The sequence below is a fragment of the Nycticebus coucang genome, chromosome 21, assembly GCF_027406575.1.
Source record: "Nycticebus coucang isolate mNycCou1 chromosome 21, mNycCou1.pri, whole genome shotgun sequence".
In the NCBI taxonomy this organism is placed as follows: domain Eukaryota; kingdom Metazoa; phylum Chordata; class Mammalia; order Primates; family Lorisidae; genus Nycticebus; species Nycticebus coucang.
This window is the reverse complement of record NC_069800.1, coordinates 41,324,034-41,340,200: the sequence shown is the minus strand read 5'-3', so window position 1 is coordinate 41,340,200 and position 16,167 is coordinate 41,324,034. Positions and strand designations below refer to the sequence as shown.

The 16,167-nt window shown below is 38.7% G+C and overlaps 1 protein-coding gene across 7 annotated transcripts in view; it reads right to left on the bottom strand.

Moving 5' to 3' along the window:
• The window catches only part of ITCH (itchy E3 ubiquitin protein ligase), a 137,648-nt gene that overhangs the window by 52,220 nt on the left and 69,261 nt on the right, over nucleotides 1–16,167 (bottom strand). For 6 of the 7 annotated variants that reach the window (XM_053574385.1, XM_053574380.1, XM_053574386.1 and 3 more), the window contains 4 exons: nucleotides 8,952–9,109; nucleotides 7,172–7,355; nucleotides 5,532–5,627; nucleotides 3,828–4,002 (listed from right to left, as the gene is read on the bottom strand). In XM_053574385.1, the coding sequence (XP_053430360.1) occupies nucleotides 3,828–4,002; nucleotides 5,532–5,627; nucleotides 7,172–7,355; nucleotides 8,952–9,109 (613 nt within the window). Of the gene's footprint in view, nucleotides 1–3,827; nucleotides 4,003–5,531; nucleotides 5,628–7,171; nucleotides 7,356–8,951; nucleotides 9,110–16,167 lie in introns of those variants that run through there. The other variant, XM_053574387.1, reaches the window with a different exon arrangement.

The following is a 16,167-nucleotide window of genomic DNA, read 5'->3' as shown; positions in this document are numbered from 1 at the left end:
CTCATGCACGTTTGATTCCTTCTTTTACATCTCAATCTAGAATTGGCTCTTCCACTGTCTCTTTTTGTTTCTTTTTTCCCCCTATGTCACTGATATCTCTAATTACAGAAACGGATTGAAACCAATTAAGAGATATTCTATTTCTGATTTAATAGCTCTTGGAAGATAGAGCTGTGAAGAACTGGCCTTGCTCCTTCTAATAGACAATTATGAAAAGGAGAGAAAGTAGGAAGGACAGCAGGTAATACCACAAAAGATGTGAGTGCAAGTACTATAACGGTCTGAAAAGTCCGGCATATGACAAGCCGTACTGACAATTCTTTAAAATCCAAGCCTTATTCATTGGCTCTCCCTACGCAGATAAACTGGGGACACGCACAGTTAAGCCATGGGCCAGCAAAAGCCACTGTACAGCACTTCTTCATCAATCATATCCATTCTGAGATTAAAATTGCCAGGTATATGAGAGTCAACTGCCTTGTAACAATGTTCGAAAAAACAGGGGTGGACAAAGACCCCTTTAACTACTCACAAACAGATTATTTCTCAGCAACATCCCATCACACCCTCATTTTTTAAGTAAATAGTATTAAGAAAGTTAGATTAATTCACTTCCATTCACATTTCTGGCTATGTTAATAGTAGTTCAAATAGGCTATTAAAATTCTATGTAATCTAGAACCACCCTACAATAAACAACAAGAATTTCAGAAAATAGGTCAGATTATTTTCTATTGTAAAGGAAAAAAAAGAACATAGATGAGATAAAAGCGGCAATTCAAAAGAAATTCCAAAGACGAGTATAAAATTGTTCAAGTTTGTAAGAATCAATACATACAGTAGCTATTCTAGAAATCTGCTAAAGCTGTCTTCAAATAGAAGGTTTTAAAAGATTATGTACTGCCAAAATGAGATAAAGGGTAGATTTACAGTTGTGACTATGAAGGAGAGATGAGAACTAACATTTCTAAACATCTAGTTTGTGCCAAACATTAGAAAATTTACAGAATTCTCAAAAAAGAAAAAAAATGAAAACGTAAAAGAAAAAACCCCACCAACCAAAAAAAGAAAAAGAATACACCCCAAAATCTCCTGAGGCAATTTTATATATAATCTATCTCTCTCTATATATTTTTATAGATAAAGTAAATGAGTCTTGATGAGATTAAATAACTTACTCAAAGTCATACAGAGAAAGTAACTGTGGAACCAGGATTCGAACCCAGATGTTTGTAACTTCAAAGCCCATGCTCTTTCTACTGGACGCCCATGGGGAAACTAATTTTAAAGAAGGCAGGCAAGCTAGGCATTCAAACCCAGAAGAAATCTGGCCAGGCATACCAAACGTGATTATAATTTAGAAAGAAAGATGTAAAAATAGTATAGAAATAAAATGAAGGGTAAAGTAGGTCAGGGACAAAAATTAATTTCACCTCTAAAACGACTAGGAAGTAGAATATAGTTAACATCTTTCTAGAGAAAGTGGCAGAAAAATTTGTAATATGAAAGAAAGGTATTTTAATCATAACCAGGGAATAAAGAGAAAGCTGCTGATCAAGGTCAATTTGTCCATATCACTGAGTGATAACTACTATGATGATGAGGTATAAAAAATATGAATATGGAGAAAAGGAAAAAAAGTACTGAACAGTGAAAACAGGAAGATGAAAGGTGCTGTTTTATTCTAATAGATCCTAACACAGTTGATAGTTATACAGTGGAGAGAAAGAGATGGCAATGGAGAGGACTGCTCTTGAGCTCTTGGAGAATTGGTTTCCTTCAGTTCAAATTCTATGTGTTACTCAAATAAATCCATCTTGTTTGGCAGACAATGAAATTTCTCAGAATACTACTTTTCTTTCATTACTGAAAAGATCTGTGGTACTTCATGATTTGAGAAATTATAAAATTCCTGGCCAGCCGCCATGGCTTAGGCCTGTAATCCCAGAATTTTGGGAGGCTGATAATGGAGGATCCCTTGAGATCAGGAGTTCAAGACCAGCCTGGGCAACACAGTGAGATGCCATCTCAACAAAAGATAGACAGGCAGATAGATTTATTTATTCATCATTCATTTATTCATTCATTCATTCATTCAAGATAGAATATCTCTTTGTCACCCTGGTAGAATGCCATGGCATCACAGCTCATAGCAACCTCAAACTCTTGGGCCCAAGCTATCCTCTTGGTCAGCCCACTGAGTAGCTGGGACTACAGGTGCCTGCCACAATGCCTGGCTAGTTTTTAGAGACACAGTTTTGCTCTTGCTCAGGCTGGTCTCAAACTTGAGCTCAAGCAATCCACCTGTCTCGGCCTCCTGGAGTGTTAGGATTATAGGCGTGAGCCACCACACCCAGCCCCAAATTTTTTTTAAAAAACAGCCAGGCCTGGTGGCACATAAGTGTTCCAGCAACTTGGAACATTGAGACAGAATTGTTTGAGCCCAGGAGTTTGAGGTTACAGCAAGCCATGATCAAGCCCGCTGCCCTCCAGCCTGGGTGAGAGAGGGAGACCTTATCTCTTAAAAGAACACCAAAAAACAAAAACTCCCTCCCCAAAAACAAAAAGCCTGGCACCAAAAATTCCTCAACAAACAAAGCATTAATGTATTTGCCTGTATTCATCACTACTACTGCAATATTACTCTAAAGGAAAATAAATAAAATTTAAACTATTGTTTTCCAGAAAGGAAATCTTTTCCTATCAATATAGTTCTGAAGGCAGAATACTATGTTTAGCAAACTCCTAAAAGGAATCCGATTTCTTCAGTCTCCCAGGATACCAAATTACATTTATTTATTCATTTTTGAGATAAGGTTTTGCTCTTTTACCCTGGCTAAAGTGCAGTGATATGATGATCATAGCTCACTGCAGCCTTTAACTCCTGGGCTCAAGTGATCCTCCTGTCACAGTCTCCCAAGTGGCTAAGACTACAGGCATGTACCATCTGGCTAATTTTAATAAAGATGGGGTCTTGCTATGTTGCCCAGGTGGGTCTCCAACTCCTAGGCTTTAAAAATGCAATCCTCCCACTTCAGCCTCCCCAAATGCTGGGATTACTGGTGTTAACCACTATGCCCAGCAAAACTTTACTATTAAATGGTAAAAAGTGATTCAACTCTATCTTGGGCTCAGCACAACCTCTTAAGAGTCAGGTATTCTGAGATCCAAGTTTTCAAATGGGTCTGGTGAAGTTAAGGCAGTACTAAATTTAAGTTTGTTTATTTTATTTTTTTTTTTTTTTGAGACAAAGTTTGACTATGTCACTCTTGGTAGAGTACCATGGCATCACAACTCACAGCAACCTCAAACTCTTGGGCTTAAGTGATTCTCTCGCCTCAGCCTCCCAAGTAAATGGGACTACAGGTGCCCGCCACAACACCCGGCCATTTTTTGTTGCAGTTGTCATTGTTGTTTAGCTGGCCGGGGCTGGGTTCAAACCCACCAACTTCGGTGTATGTGGCTGGCGCTGTAACCACTGTGCTACAGGCACCAAGCCAAAATTAAAAATTGTTTTAATTCTTTTTACACTGCTTGCATTTACTTTTACTACTCTTTGTGCATGAATTTTAGGTTGTCCTAACTTCTTTTTTGTTTAAAATTCTTGACATTAACATCAAGAAGAAGCCAGACTTTATTAAATTAGAAGGAAAGATTAGATCCCATACACAGAATACTCCAAAGTCTAAACATAATACTTAGCAAAAGCAACACCTGGGTTGCCATCCTACCCGTACCTTCTTTTTAGTGCTTTACACGACATACAAAGGGAAGAGTTAAAAACTGAATACTCTTATTAATTTATTATGTAATAGGCTGCTGCTTACCCCATAAATGAATCTCTGGTTAAATTGTTGCATGGCTCCTTGAAGTTGACTACGTTGTAGCTGCCACTGTTCGTAGTTCCGGACAGATTCCAATGTAGGCCTCTGCCATGTTGTTGTTCTTGTGAAATGGTCAACATAATAAATACGTCCCATGTTGTCAACCCGCCGTTCCCAACTAAATTAAACAAAAAACAAGCTAATTCAATAGAAACATATGACATAGATGTAAGATTTTACTTTGAGAAACTACTTTTGATTTACATGAAGTCTTTTATGTTTTTTAAATGGTTTGTGGGTGAACTTAGGAAGAACATTCATAACAATTTGTTTCTTGAAAGTTCATAAGATGTCCTTAAAATGCAATGTATATTCCATACATAAGGCTCAACCAATCATTAAGTCAGTTTCTTTCCAATGTTCTTTTTATTGTTGCAACCTTATTAGTGACAAGTTACATACATAGCTTTTCACAGCATCAAAAGCATTTTTCTATAATACAACTACCCTCTTATCATTTTTAATACCTATAAAATATTTAAGTAAATGTCGATGCAATAACTTTATGATTTCGATATGGTTAAGGGTTGTTTCCAATATTCTGATATCACAAATAGTAAAAAAGTACCCTTAATACAATAAACTTTTTTTTTTTTTTTTTTTTTGAGACAGAGCCTCAAGCTGTCACCCTGGGTAGAGTGCTGTGAAATCACAACTCACAGCAACCTCCAACTCCTGGGCTCAAGCGATTCTCCTGCCTCCACCTCCCAAGTAGCTGGGACTACAGGCGCTCGCCACAACGCCTGGCTATTTTTTGGTTACAGCCGTCACTGTTGTTTGGCAGGCCTGGGCTAGATTCGAACCTGCAAGCTCAGGTGTATGTGGCTGGCACCTTAGCCGCTTGAGCCACAATAGACTTTTTTTACTTTGAATTATTATTTCTAGTAATCTTAGAAAGGATTACTAAGAGTATGTTCATTATTATATACACAGACATATGTGCCTTCTTTAAAAGGTATAGCTAATTTACACTACCAGGAGCAATTTATGAGGTAAAATTCCTCACCAACACTTTATTTATTTTTTTGGTGGCAACCCAGGGAATCAACCCAGGTTCAACACTTGATATCTGCTAATTTAATACATAAAATAGTACCCTTTAGGTATGTATCAAGATTATTAGTAATGTTCAACATTTTTCCATGTTTGCTACTGACTTTCCTCTGGACTAAAAACTAATCTTTCTTTCAATTACTTTATATATTATACATGTAAATATTAAGTGCTTAAAATCAGGTATTAATACACACTTTTATTTCCCCAACTATTTTATAATAACTTCACTATTATATATTAATTTTTTATATACTAGTAACATTATCTGCATATATATGATATATGCTATGATTATTACTCAAATAATTACTCTCGAAGAAACTAATCCTAAAACACTGCACCTCTGAGCCAGGTAAACAGTTCAGAAGGAAAAACCTGAACAAGATCTATGGAATTTTTAGGTCAGAAATGAATGAAAACAAAAATCATCCATCAAATGCTTTGAATTAATTCTCTAGCTTTCTTCTTTCTAGTCTGCACGAAGTAGATAAAGGACAGGAAGAGGAAAAGCAGAAATGTAGTGAAGACAGCATACAGATACAACCCACAATTCTGAATAAACAAATCTGTTGTTTTAATTTAGACACTTACCCAGGAGGTAGAGGTTCTGGTCTATCCCACGTTGTTCTTTTTTCAACATGATCTACATAGTAAACTCGTCCATGCTGGTCCACTCTCTGCTCCCAACTTAAACACAAAAGGGTTATTTGTCTGAGAAGCTTGGCTTTTTAATCCTATGTTTGCCTTTAACTGAGGCTAAAAACAGCAGATTATAAAGAAGATACAAAAGAATTTAGGAAGAAAGTCAAGAAATATCATCTTTTGAGGGTGGCACACACTTAATGAGATTTCTTCTATGTAAGTGTCTGCTCTAGGAGGTAAGTTATATTTCTAAAGAGGCTCAAGGGTGATCTACTTAGGTGACCAAAATCAATCTAAATCGGTTCGGGGTATACTCAGGACTTGAGTAGAAAAGAACACTCTAATTAATGCTATGAAAGCTGAGCAAAGATGGCACAGCAAGTTTGTTTGGGTGCTAGAAAAATTGAAATCGAAGAATGGAGAAAGGCTAAAGATTGGCCAATCTGAGTACTTTATTCTCCTTGGTAAGGTTATTTATTCTCAAAGTGATGAAGATAGGAGTTAACCATCATACCTGGGAAGTAGAAATGACTTCTAAGAGTACTAAGTTCCTTTTTACTAATCCCTTGTACAAACAATCTTTTAATTTGGCTTCTCATGTAGGTATTCCAAAAAGAAAATGGCGTACCTACACAAGTAATATAATCTGCGTAGTAATTAAAATTCTCTTCGTAAGAGTTTATTAATTTATCAGCCAAATGATTTTTACTTTCAAACTATGCTATGGATGAATCTGAATGCCACAATGTCTCTATTTATAAAAATTATACTTAAGAGTACTAATAATCTTAAAAGTAATCAGAGATTAAAAAGGGATTATAAGTACTCATTTCCTCAGTTTTCTTTTTTCTTTTTTTGAGACAGAGCCTCAAGCTCTCGCCCTGGCTAGAGTGCCGGAGCATCATAGCTCACAGCCACCTCCAACTCCTGGATTTAAGTGATTCTTTTGTCTCAGTCTCTCAAGTAGCTGGGACTACAGGCGCCCACCACAACACCGGCTATTTTTTTTTGGTTGTAATTGTCATTGTTGTTTGGCTGGCCTGGGCTGGATTCGAACCCACCAGCTCTGGTGTATGTAGGGCTGGTGCCTTAGCCACTTGAGCTACAGGCGCCAAGCCTCATTTCCTCAGTTTTCTAAATTACAACAAAAAAACTCCTGAATTTTGAACAGATCATCCCGTTCCAAAAAGCAATCTAAATTAGGTGATTATATTTTATTATGTGGCCTTGGTCAGCTTTCAGAATCCTTTAATTAAAAAAAAAAGAAAAGAAGGGCGGCACCTGTGGCTTAAAGTGGTAGGGCACCGGTCCCATATGCCGAAGGTGGCAGGTTCAAACCCAGCCCCGGCCAAAACCCACAAAAAAAAAAAAAAAAAAAGAAAAGAAGAAGAATACTCTTCCACTTAACCCTGGAAATGAGGGGAGAAATTTCAAATAAGGTGCTTTCTTTATTTTGACTCCAGTCCCTAGAAAATCAGTTACAATGGCTTGAAGACAATTTTTCAAAGAATGGAGTTTAGCATTTTTTCCTTACTGAGTATATGTAGAAGCATAAAGAAAACAAATGTTAGTCAAAAAAGTTAACTCACCCAGGTGGTAGGGGAGCTTGAGTTACAGGATTCAATGGCCTAGGGCCTGAGCCTCCAGATATCGTAAGAGGAATTATTAATCCAGATGTTGCTCCTTCAGATGTATTTGTATTTGTCGGTGGTAGAGGCCCTGTACTAGATCCATCACTTTCAGAAGTGGCTGATGGTGATCCATTAACAGAAGCTATAAATGATGTAGGGAAAAATGGGGAAAAAATTTTTTATTTTCTGAAATCTAAATTCAAGATAGAATTTTAACTTTAAATAAGGCAGGTGACACAAATAAAGCTTAAGATACAGGTATACAGTTCAAAGTTTACTTAAAGGAAATAAATAATGGGAAACAGTCAATGTTCCCACTTAGGTCCTATCTACCCCTATGCTTCATTTATTAATTACAAAGCATATGCAGATTCTGATAGGAAATAAAACTTTTAGAATAAGAAAGCATTAGGGTGGCACCTGTGGCTCAAAGGAGTAAGATGCCGGCCCCATATGCCAGAGGTGGCGGGTTCAAGCCCCGCCCCAGCCAAAAACTGCAAAAAAGAAGAAAGCATTAATATTCCTTGGTATTTTAAGTTCATTTAGTTATTTTCCAAATTCTTAAAATTGCTTTCCTATGAGACCCTGCTGTTTAGAAACCAATTTTTCTTTTTTTTTTGAGACAGTCTCACTTGGTCACCCTCTGTAGAGTTCAGTGGCATCTTAGCTCACAGAAACCTCAAACTCTTAGGCTCAGCCTCCCGAGTAGCTACAAGCACTTACCACAACACCTGGCTATTTTTTTAGAGATGGGGTCTACCGTCTTGCTCAGGCTGGTCTTGAACTCCTGAGCTCAAGCAATCCACGTGCCTTAGCCTCCCAGAGTGCTAGGACTATAGGTGTGAGGTACCACACCCAGCCTAAGCAATAAGTCTTACAAATAGTTATTGATGCTACAATACTAATGCTAATGATATTGATTGATACTAGTTATTATTGATACTTCATCTTTATGAAAAGAAATACGAATTGACAAAACAATTCCTAGAGGAAGTCAATAATATTGTAACACAGAGGTATACAGTCTTAAAGACATGGAATACATTGCTAACAAAATCCTTTACAGAAGAAGGGAAAGATGTATAATTGAATACAAACTCATTTAATGAAATGATTTGTGTACGGTGACTTACTTTTCTAATACTTGGTTTAATTACTTTGCACTCTCTGCCCACACGCCATCAGAGAGAAATTACTTTGCACTCTCTGCCCACACACCATCAGAAAGAAATGAAAGATTTATTCTGGCTAATTAGAAAAACAGATACTCTACCTACACGTGTTCACATGTTTATGCATAAAATGTGCTCATTTGTTTTGTAATTTTTGCTTTAAAATCGGAATCACTTAGCACTATCAGGTTATTTAGCATTTACTAATTATCTTTTTGAGGAATAGACTGGTAACAAGCAATTCAATCCCCGGCTATCCAATATGCTATTTCACAAATTTACAAACCATATTAAGAAACTTGCAATTTTAACTGTACCATCTATACTTTATATAGTGATTGCACAATTTTCATTCTCAATAGAATACTGCCTCATTAACTTCATATTGGAAATAAAACTTATGGAAACTTCTTGGTTACTCACAGAAAGATTGCCATTGGTCAAAATCTCAACTGTAAAAATACAGCCAAAAAACTGACCTACAAATATCTCCTAACATTTACCTGAGCATCAATTCCCAAACAGAATATTTTTACAATCACAGTACTGAGGACTGGGATACACACCTGGTCTACGTGGGGTAGGTGGAGGTGGTCGTGAAGGTCTCGGAGGCCTGGAAGGTTTAAAACCGCCATTTGAGAGTGATGGAGAATTATTCCCATTAATCCTCCTATTTTCACCAGCTCCTGCATCCTCAGGATCATCTGACCCATTTGTGTTCACTCTACATAACAGAAAGGGGGAAAAGAAAGGGAAAGAGAAAATTAATAAATGCTTTTTGAATTTAAGAAAAAGGCTGGGTATGGTGGTTCACACCTGTAATCTTAGCACTTTAGGAGGTCAAAATGGGTAGAATGCTTGAGGTCAGGAGTTTGAGACCGGCCTGAAAGAGTGGCACCCTGTCTCTAGTAAAAATATAAAAACTAGTCAGGAGGCTCAGGCAAAAGAATTGCTTGAACCCGCGAATTTGAGGCTGCTGTGAGTTATGACGCCCTGGCACTCTACCCCGGTGACAAGAGTGGAGACTTGGTCTCAAAAAATAAAAAATAAGGCCGAGCGAGGTGGCTCACACCTGTAATCCGAGCACTCTGGGAGGCCGAGGTGGATGGATTTCCTGAGTTCACGGGTCTGATACCAGCCTGAGCAAGAGTGAGACTAAAAATAGCGAAGAATGTGGTGGGTGTCTGCAGTTCAAGCTACTTGAGAGGCTGAGGCGAGAGAATCGTTTGAGCCCAAGAGTTTGAGGTTGCTGTGAGCTATGACGCCACCTCACTCTACCAAGGGCAACAAAGTAAGACTCTGTCTCAAAAAAAAAAAAGAAAAGAAAAAAATAATAAATATAAAAAGTAGGAAAACTATCTGAGCACTGTGGTGGGTGCCTATAGTATCGGCTCCTTTGGAGACTTAGACAACAGGATGGCTTGAGCCCAGGAGTTTGAGTTTGAGGTTGCTGTGAGCTACAACGACGCCACAGCACTCCAGCCCAGAGCCACAAAGTGAGACTCTGTCTCAAAAAAAAAACCAGCAGGCTTGGTGCCTGTGGCTCAAGTGGCTAAGGCGCCAGCCACACACACCTGAGCTGATGGGTTTGAATCCAGCCCGGGGCCTGCCAAACAACAATGACGGCTGTAACCAAAAAAATAGCCCGGCGTTGTGGTGGGCGCCTGTAGTCCCAGCTACTTGGGAGGCTGAGGCAAGAGAATCGCTTAAGCCCAGGAGTTGGAGGTTTCTGTGAGCTAAGATGCCACGGCACTCTTCCCAGGGTGACAGCTTGAGGCTCTGTCTCAAAAAACAAAAAACAAAAAACAAAAAAACAGCAGGAAGACAAAAACTTTGTCTTTGGTTTTAATAGCTTGAAAAAGTTACCTAACGTTAGGTCAGCCTATCAAACACATAAAATGCCTTTGGGTAGAATCCTATATAACTCCCAGAACTCCTAATTAGTGTTGACTACCTACAAAAAGGCCAAAGCATCCAAGAATATGGTCAGAATGCAGGATACTCCACTTTGACACTGCTCTCCTTCCACTAACTGAGGTTTCTAAACTCATCCTGTGTGTTGCCTCTCCATACTATTTTAAGAAATTACTTTGTTTGGCTCAGCACCCCCCATAGCACAACGGTTACAGCGTCAGCCACATACACCAAAGCTGGTGGGTTCGAACTTGGCCTGGGCCAGCTAAACAACAATGACAACTGCAACAGAAAATAGCCAGGCATGTGGCAGGAGCCTGTAGTCCCATTTACTTGGGAGGCTGAGGCAAGAGAACCGCTTAATCCCAAGAGTTTGAGGTTGCTGTGAGCTATGATGCCACAAGCACTCTACCAAGGGTGAAAAGTGAAACTGTCTCAAAAAAAAAAAAAAAAAAAAAAAATTTTTTTTTTTGTCAAGTTAGTAAATAAAAATGTTAATGCTATTTTCTTTAATGAAGTTGAACAATATTTCATATAATTACAGGCTATTTGAGTTTCTTTTTTCATGAACTATATATATTTTTCTATCAGAGGAGAAGAGTTTTCCTTACAAGAGCAGTCTGTAATCTGAGGATACTCACCATCTGTTATGTTATATTGGTTAAATATTTCCTTTGCTTTTGTTTGTCAATATATAAGTTTATTTCTATATAATTAAGTTTACTCAGCAATGAATTAGCCATTCATATTTTCTTCAAAAGGTTTTATAGTTTCACTTTTTGAAATCAATTTAAAAATCAACTTGGAATGTATGTACTCTGATCTTGGGAAAAGCTATAGCACTGACTTTTCTTCTTCCAAACAGCCAGCCTACTAATATCTAAGAGCTCCTTCTCCTCTGAAGCATTTGACAGTTTTCAATATCCCACCTTCAAAAAACATTCTTCTAACTTCTTTCATATTGCTTTTGTAATCTGGTACTCCCACTTCTAATCATCCCTTCTTTCGTTTATTCTCTTCCTCCCATCCACTAAATATAGATCCTTGTGGTTTTGTTCTTGTCCTCCTTTTCCTTCGCCACAGATTTTCCCCTAGGAACTGAAATGCTATGATTTCAAAGGTTATCTCTGAGCGTGATCCCCAATCAGAATCTCTGTTTGTCTCACTCTGGTCCTCTGATACCAAAATATCATCGGAGATGCAGCATAACTCTCCCATCTGAAAAGGCCCCATACTCCTAAATTCTCCCTCCCTTCTACATTTTGGTTATGGGTGATACTGCTATCCTTCCTAGGAAATTTAACTTTTTTCCTCTGTGCCTTTTGATATTTGAGATCTAAGTCCCACTGATCCCACTTTCATATTCCCCTTCTACTCTTCCATAATCACTGCCCCACAGTTCCAGCCTTTGTTACCTCTCAGTGGATTGCTGCAACAACTTCCCATACAGCTCTTCTTCCAATCTTGACTCACTACCACATAATGCAAACTATGATCACTGACAAAATAATTTTTCTTATGCTGTTCTCAGCACACCCTATTCAAATATTTTAAAAGACATAACTTTTCGTTAAAAAGGAAAATCTATTACATAAGCCTTTACTTGTAAGCCAAGATTTCCATCTGGCCCTAACCTATCCAATACTAAAAATAACTAACATTTACTGATGGTTAAGCTACTTATATGATATTCTTTCAACTTCAGAAGACAGTAAAGCATAACAGTTATGAGTCCAGGCTCTGAATGTAAAGCAATCCTAGGTTCATCTGTGCCCACTTAAACTATTAACTCTGGCATGTTTCTTTCCCTTTCTAAGCCTCAGTTTTTTCATCACCTATAGAAATGATACAATTGTACTTACCTCTTATAAATGTTTAAGGATAAACTAAAAAGAGCAAGAAACATGCTCAGCACAGTTCCTAGCACATTAGAGGCAATAAATACTAACTGATTGAGTCTACTCAATTCACCATCTGCCATTTCTCCTTTTCAGAGACTAAAGCTTTTAGCCAAACATTCTGACTAAAGATTTCCTATGAAACACCCTGCGCTCTTTCCCACTTCCATGACTTTTTCTTCATTCTACTTAGAATTCTTTCCTCCCTTCAATTCCTCAAAGATATGCATGTCCAAATTATATTTTTAAGGACTTAGGTCAAATGTTTTTCTCTCCATGGAGCCTTAATATATTTTATTTGATATACTACTTTATATCTTTTAAAATAATCATGTATTATTTAAAAATAAAAACTGTTCAAGAAAGAAACAAGATCTGGGAGGCCAAGGCGGGTGGACTGCTTGAGCTCACAAGTCCAAGCCCAACCTGAACAAGAGCAAGATCCCATCCCAGCTACTCAGGAGGCAGAGGCAAGAGGATAGTTTGAGCACAAGAGTTTGAGGTTGTTCTGAGCTATGACACCAGGGCACTCTACCCAGGGCGACAGAGTAAGTCTCTGTCTCTTAAAAAAAAGAAAGACAAGATTCAAACTAGTTCTGAAGTAAAATGGTATAAGATTAAGATGGAGTAACATTTCAAGCAAGTACCACAAGTTTAGACATTCAAGAAACAGAATTGTTATGTAACTGAAAATATTTTCCAAAATAGTTTGTTATAATGTGAGAAAATGTGTCTAACCATAGCAATTCTCAAATTATAGGTGTAACAGTATCAGCATCACCTAAAAACTTGCTAGAAATGCACATCTTGAGCCCCATCCTAAACCTTATAAATCCTGTAGCTAGGACTTAGTAATCTTCAACAAGATGTCAAAGTGATTCTGATGTGTTCTATCAAGTATGAGAAGCATGGTCATGTTAAATAGCACTGGTGGTTGATTTTAGTTCTTTTATAAGTACTTTTTTTTTTTTTTTTTTTTGTAGAGACAGAGTCTCACTTTATGGCCCTCGGTAGAGTGCCATGGCATCACACAGCTCACAGCAACCTCCAACTCCTGGGCTTAAGCGATTCTCTTGCCTCAGCCTCCCCGAGTAGCTGGGACTACAGGCGCCCGCCACAATGCTCAGCTGTTTTTTGGTTGCAGTTCAGCCGGGGCAGGGTCTGAACCCGCCACCCTCGGCATATGGGGCCAGCGCCCCACCGACTGAGCCACAGGAGCCGCCCCAGTTTAAGTACTTTTTTTTTTTGAGACAGAGCCTAAAGCTGTCGCCCTGGTTAGAGTGCTATGGCATCATAGCTCACAGCAACCTCAAACTCCTGGGCTCAAGCGAGTCTCCTGTCTCCGCCTCCCAAGTAGCTGTAACTACAGGCACCCGCCACAACGCCCGGCTATTTTTTTGATTGCAGCCATCATTGTTGTTTGGCAGGCCCAGGTTGGATTCGAACCTGCCAGCTCAGGTGTATGTGGCTGGCGCCTTAGTGGCTTGAGCCACAGGCGCCAAACCTAGTTTAAGTACTTTTAATAAGGTGTGAAGCTAAAACTAGAAGTAGATTTGAAAACTAATTTAGAAATCTATATATGAAACACAATTATCAGTGAAACCACCACCATCACCATTAGCTTCGAAAAGCAATTAGCACAAAATCTTGGACCAGTAGGCACCAATTATCTTGGTACTTCATAAAAATGACAGACATATAGAGCATTCAGACATATTATGGAGAAAGCAAATCAACAAAACTACATTCATGATATGGATAATGCTAGAATTAGGAAATACAGGTATAATAACCTAAGTATGCTTAGTAATAACTACTACTGGAGTGGGAGTGGGGGGGGTCCTTGTTCATTATCAGGGGTATCCAACCTGTTTTCTTCTCTGCTGCATATTGGAAGGAGAAAAACTGTCTTGGGCCACACATTAAATACACAAACACAAACAAAAGCCATTTAGCACAAAAAAAGAAAGTTTGTGTATACTTATTGTGATATCCAACACCAAGGATAAGGAAAAAAAATCCTCACAAAATCATGCAGCTTGGCTTAGCACCTGTAGCTCAGCGGCTAAGGTGCCAGCCACATACACCAGAGCTGGCAGGTTTGGGCCTGCCAAACAACAATGACAACTACAACCAAAAAATAGCCAGGCATTGTGGTGGGTGCCTGTAGTCCCAGCTACTTGGGAGGCTGAGGCAAGAGAATCACTTAAGCCCAAGAGTTTGAGGTTGTTGTGAGCTGTGATGCCACGGCACTGAACCGAGGGCAACATAGTGAGATTCTAAAAAAAAAATATATTATGGGGCTCACTGGACCCCCTGCTTGTTGCACTGTATTTTATAGTTATGAAATCTGCCAACAAAAACAAAGAGGAAAAGACAGTCACAGCCATGATTACTACACATTATTGTATAGTAAGTTTTGACAGTTTATGGTGAAATGCTTAGAGAACCCATCATCTCAGAAGTGTGTACTCCTTAATATAAACACATACACAAGAATTCATGTTTAACACAAAAGATAAACTCAAATATTTGTCAGGCAGTCTCAGAAACTTAGAAGATACTGTTCCCCACGTGACAATAATTCACATAGGAAAATATACAACCTTGATTAAATAAATGTCATGAAGCAGGGGCTCTAGCAATGCCTTTGCAAGAAATTTATATATGTCCAGAGTATCGGTCATTTCATAAAAGTATTTTAAGAAAGAGACTTGCAAAAAAACAAATACGCAACAGTAGCTTAACAGAACCTTTTAAGGAACATATAAATTTGGCCAGGCATGGTGTTTCCTGTCCATAATCCTAGCTCTCTGGAAGGCTGAGGTGGGTAAATTGCTTTGAGCTCATAAGTTTGAGACCAGCCTGACCAAGAGTGAGACCCCCATCTCTACTAAAAACAGAAAAAAACCAGCCAGGTGTTGTGGTGGGGCACCTGCAGCCCCAGCTACTTGGGAGGCTAAGCCAAGAGAACAGCTTTAGCCTGAGAGTTTGACGTTGCTGTGAACTATGGTAGCATGGCAACAAAGTAAAACTCTGCTTCAATAAATAAATAAATAAATAAATTCTATCACATTCCCATTTAATAATGCAGATACAGGTTTATTATGCAAGAGGAGTTAGTTAACTGACCAAATCAAACTGAAATATTATAATGAAACATTTTATGGGGGATATTTCAGGAATTCAAGAAATCTTCTATTAAACAATACTAAAAAATGGCATAAAGAGGCATAGTAAGTTTTCTTCAGCCTACTAAGATGTTTATATAATTTTAAAAACCTTTCTGTTGCTTTTTTTTTGAGACAGAGTCTCACTTTGTTGCCCCCGTCAAGAGTGCTGTGCTATCATAGCTCACACCAACCTCAAACTCTTGGGCTAAAGTGATTCTCTTCCCTCAGCCTCCCAAGTAGCTGGGACTACAGGCACCTGCCACAATGGCCGGCTATTTTTAGAGATGAGGTCTCACTCTTGCTCAGGCTAGTCTTGAACCTGTGAGCTCAGGTAATCCACCTTCCTCGGCCTCCCAGAGTGCCACCACACCAGGCCTGTTGCTTTTAATCATGGTGAAAAATAAAAGTTATTCTTTGGGCAAAAAGTCACAACTCCTTAATATTCTACTTCTTGTGAAATTAGTATAGGAGATGATTCTGTCTCATAGGAAGTGACTCTGTAAAGGTAGATTTCCATTAGGTAAGACACATAGTTTCATAAACTTTGATTCTGGGCGGCTGTGGTTCACAGAGTGGCTGTGAGTAGGGCACTGGCCCCATATACCGAGTGCAGGGTTTGAACCCAGTCCACCCAAACTGCAACAAAAATAGCTGGGCCTTATGGCAGGCGCCTGTAGTGCCAGCTACTCAGGAGACTGAAGCAAAGAATCACCTAAGCCCAGGAGTTAAGAGGTTGCTGTGAGCTGTGATGTCACAGTGCTCTACCGAGGTGATAAAGTGAGACGCTGTCTCTTAAA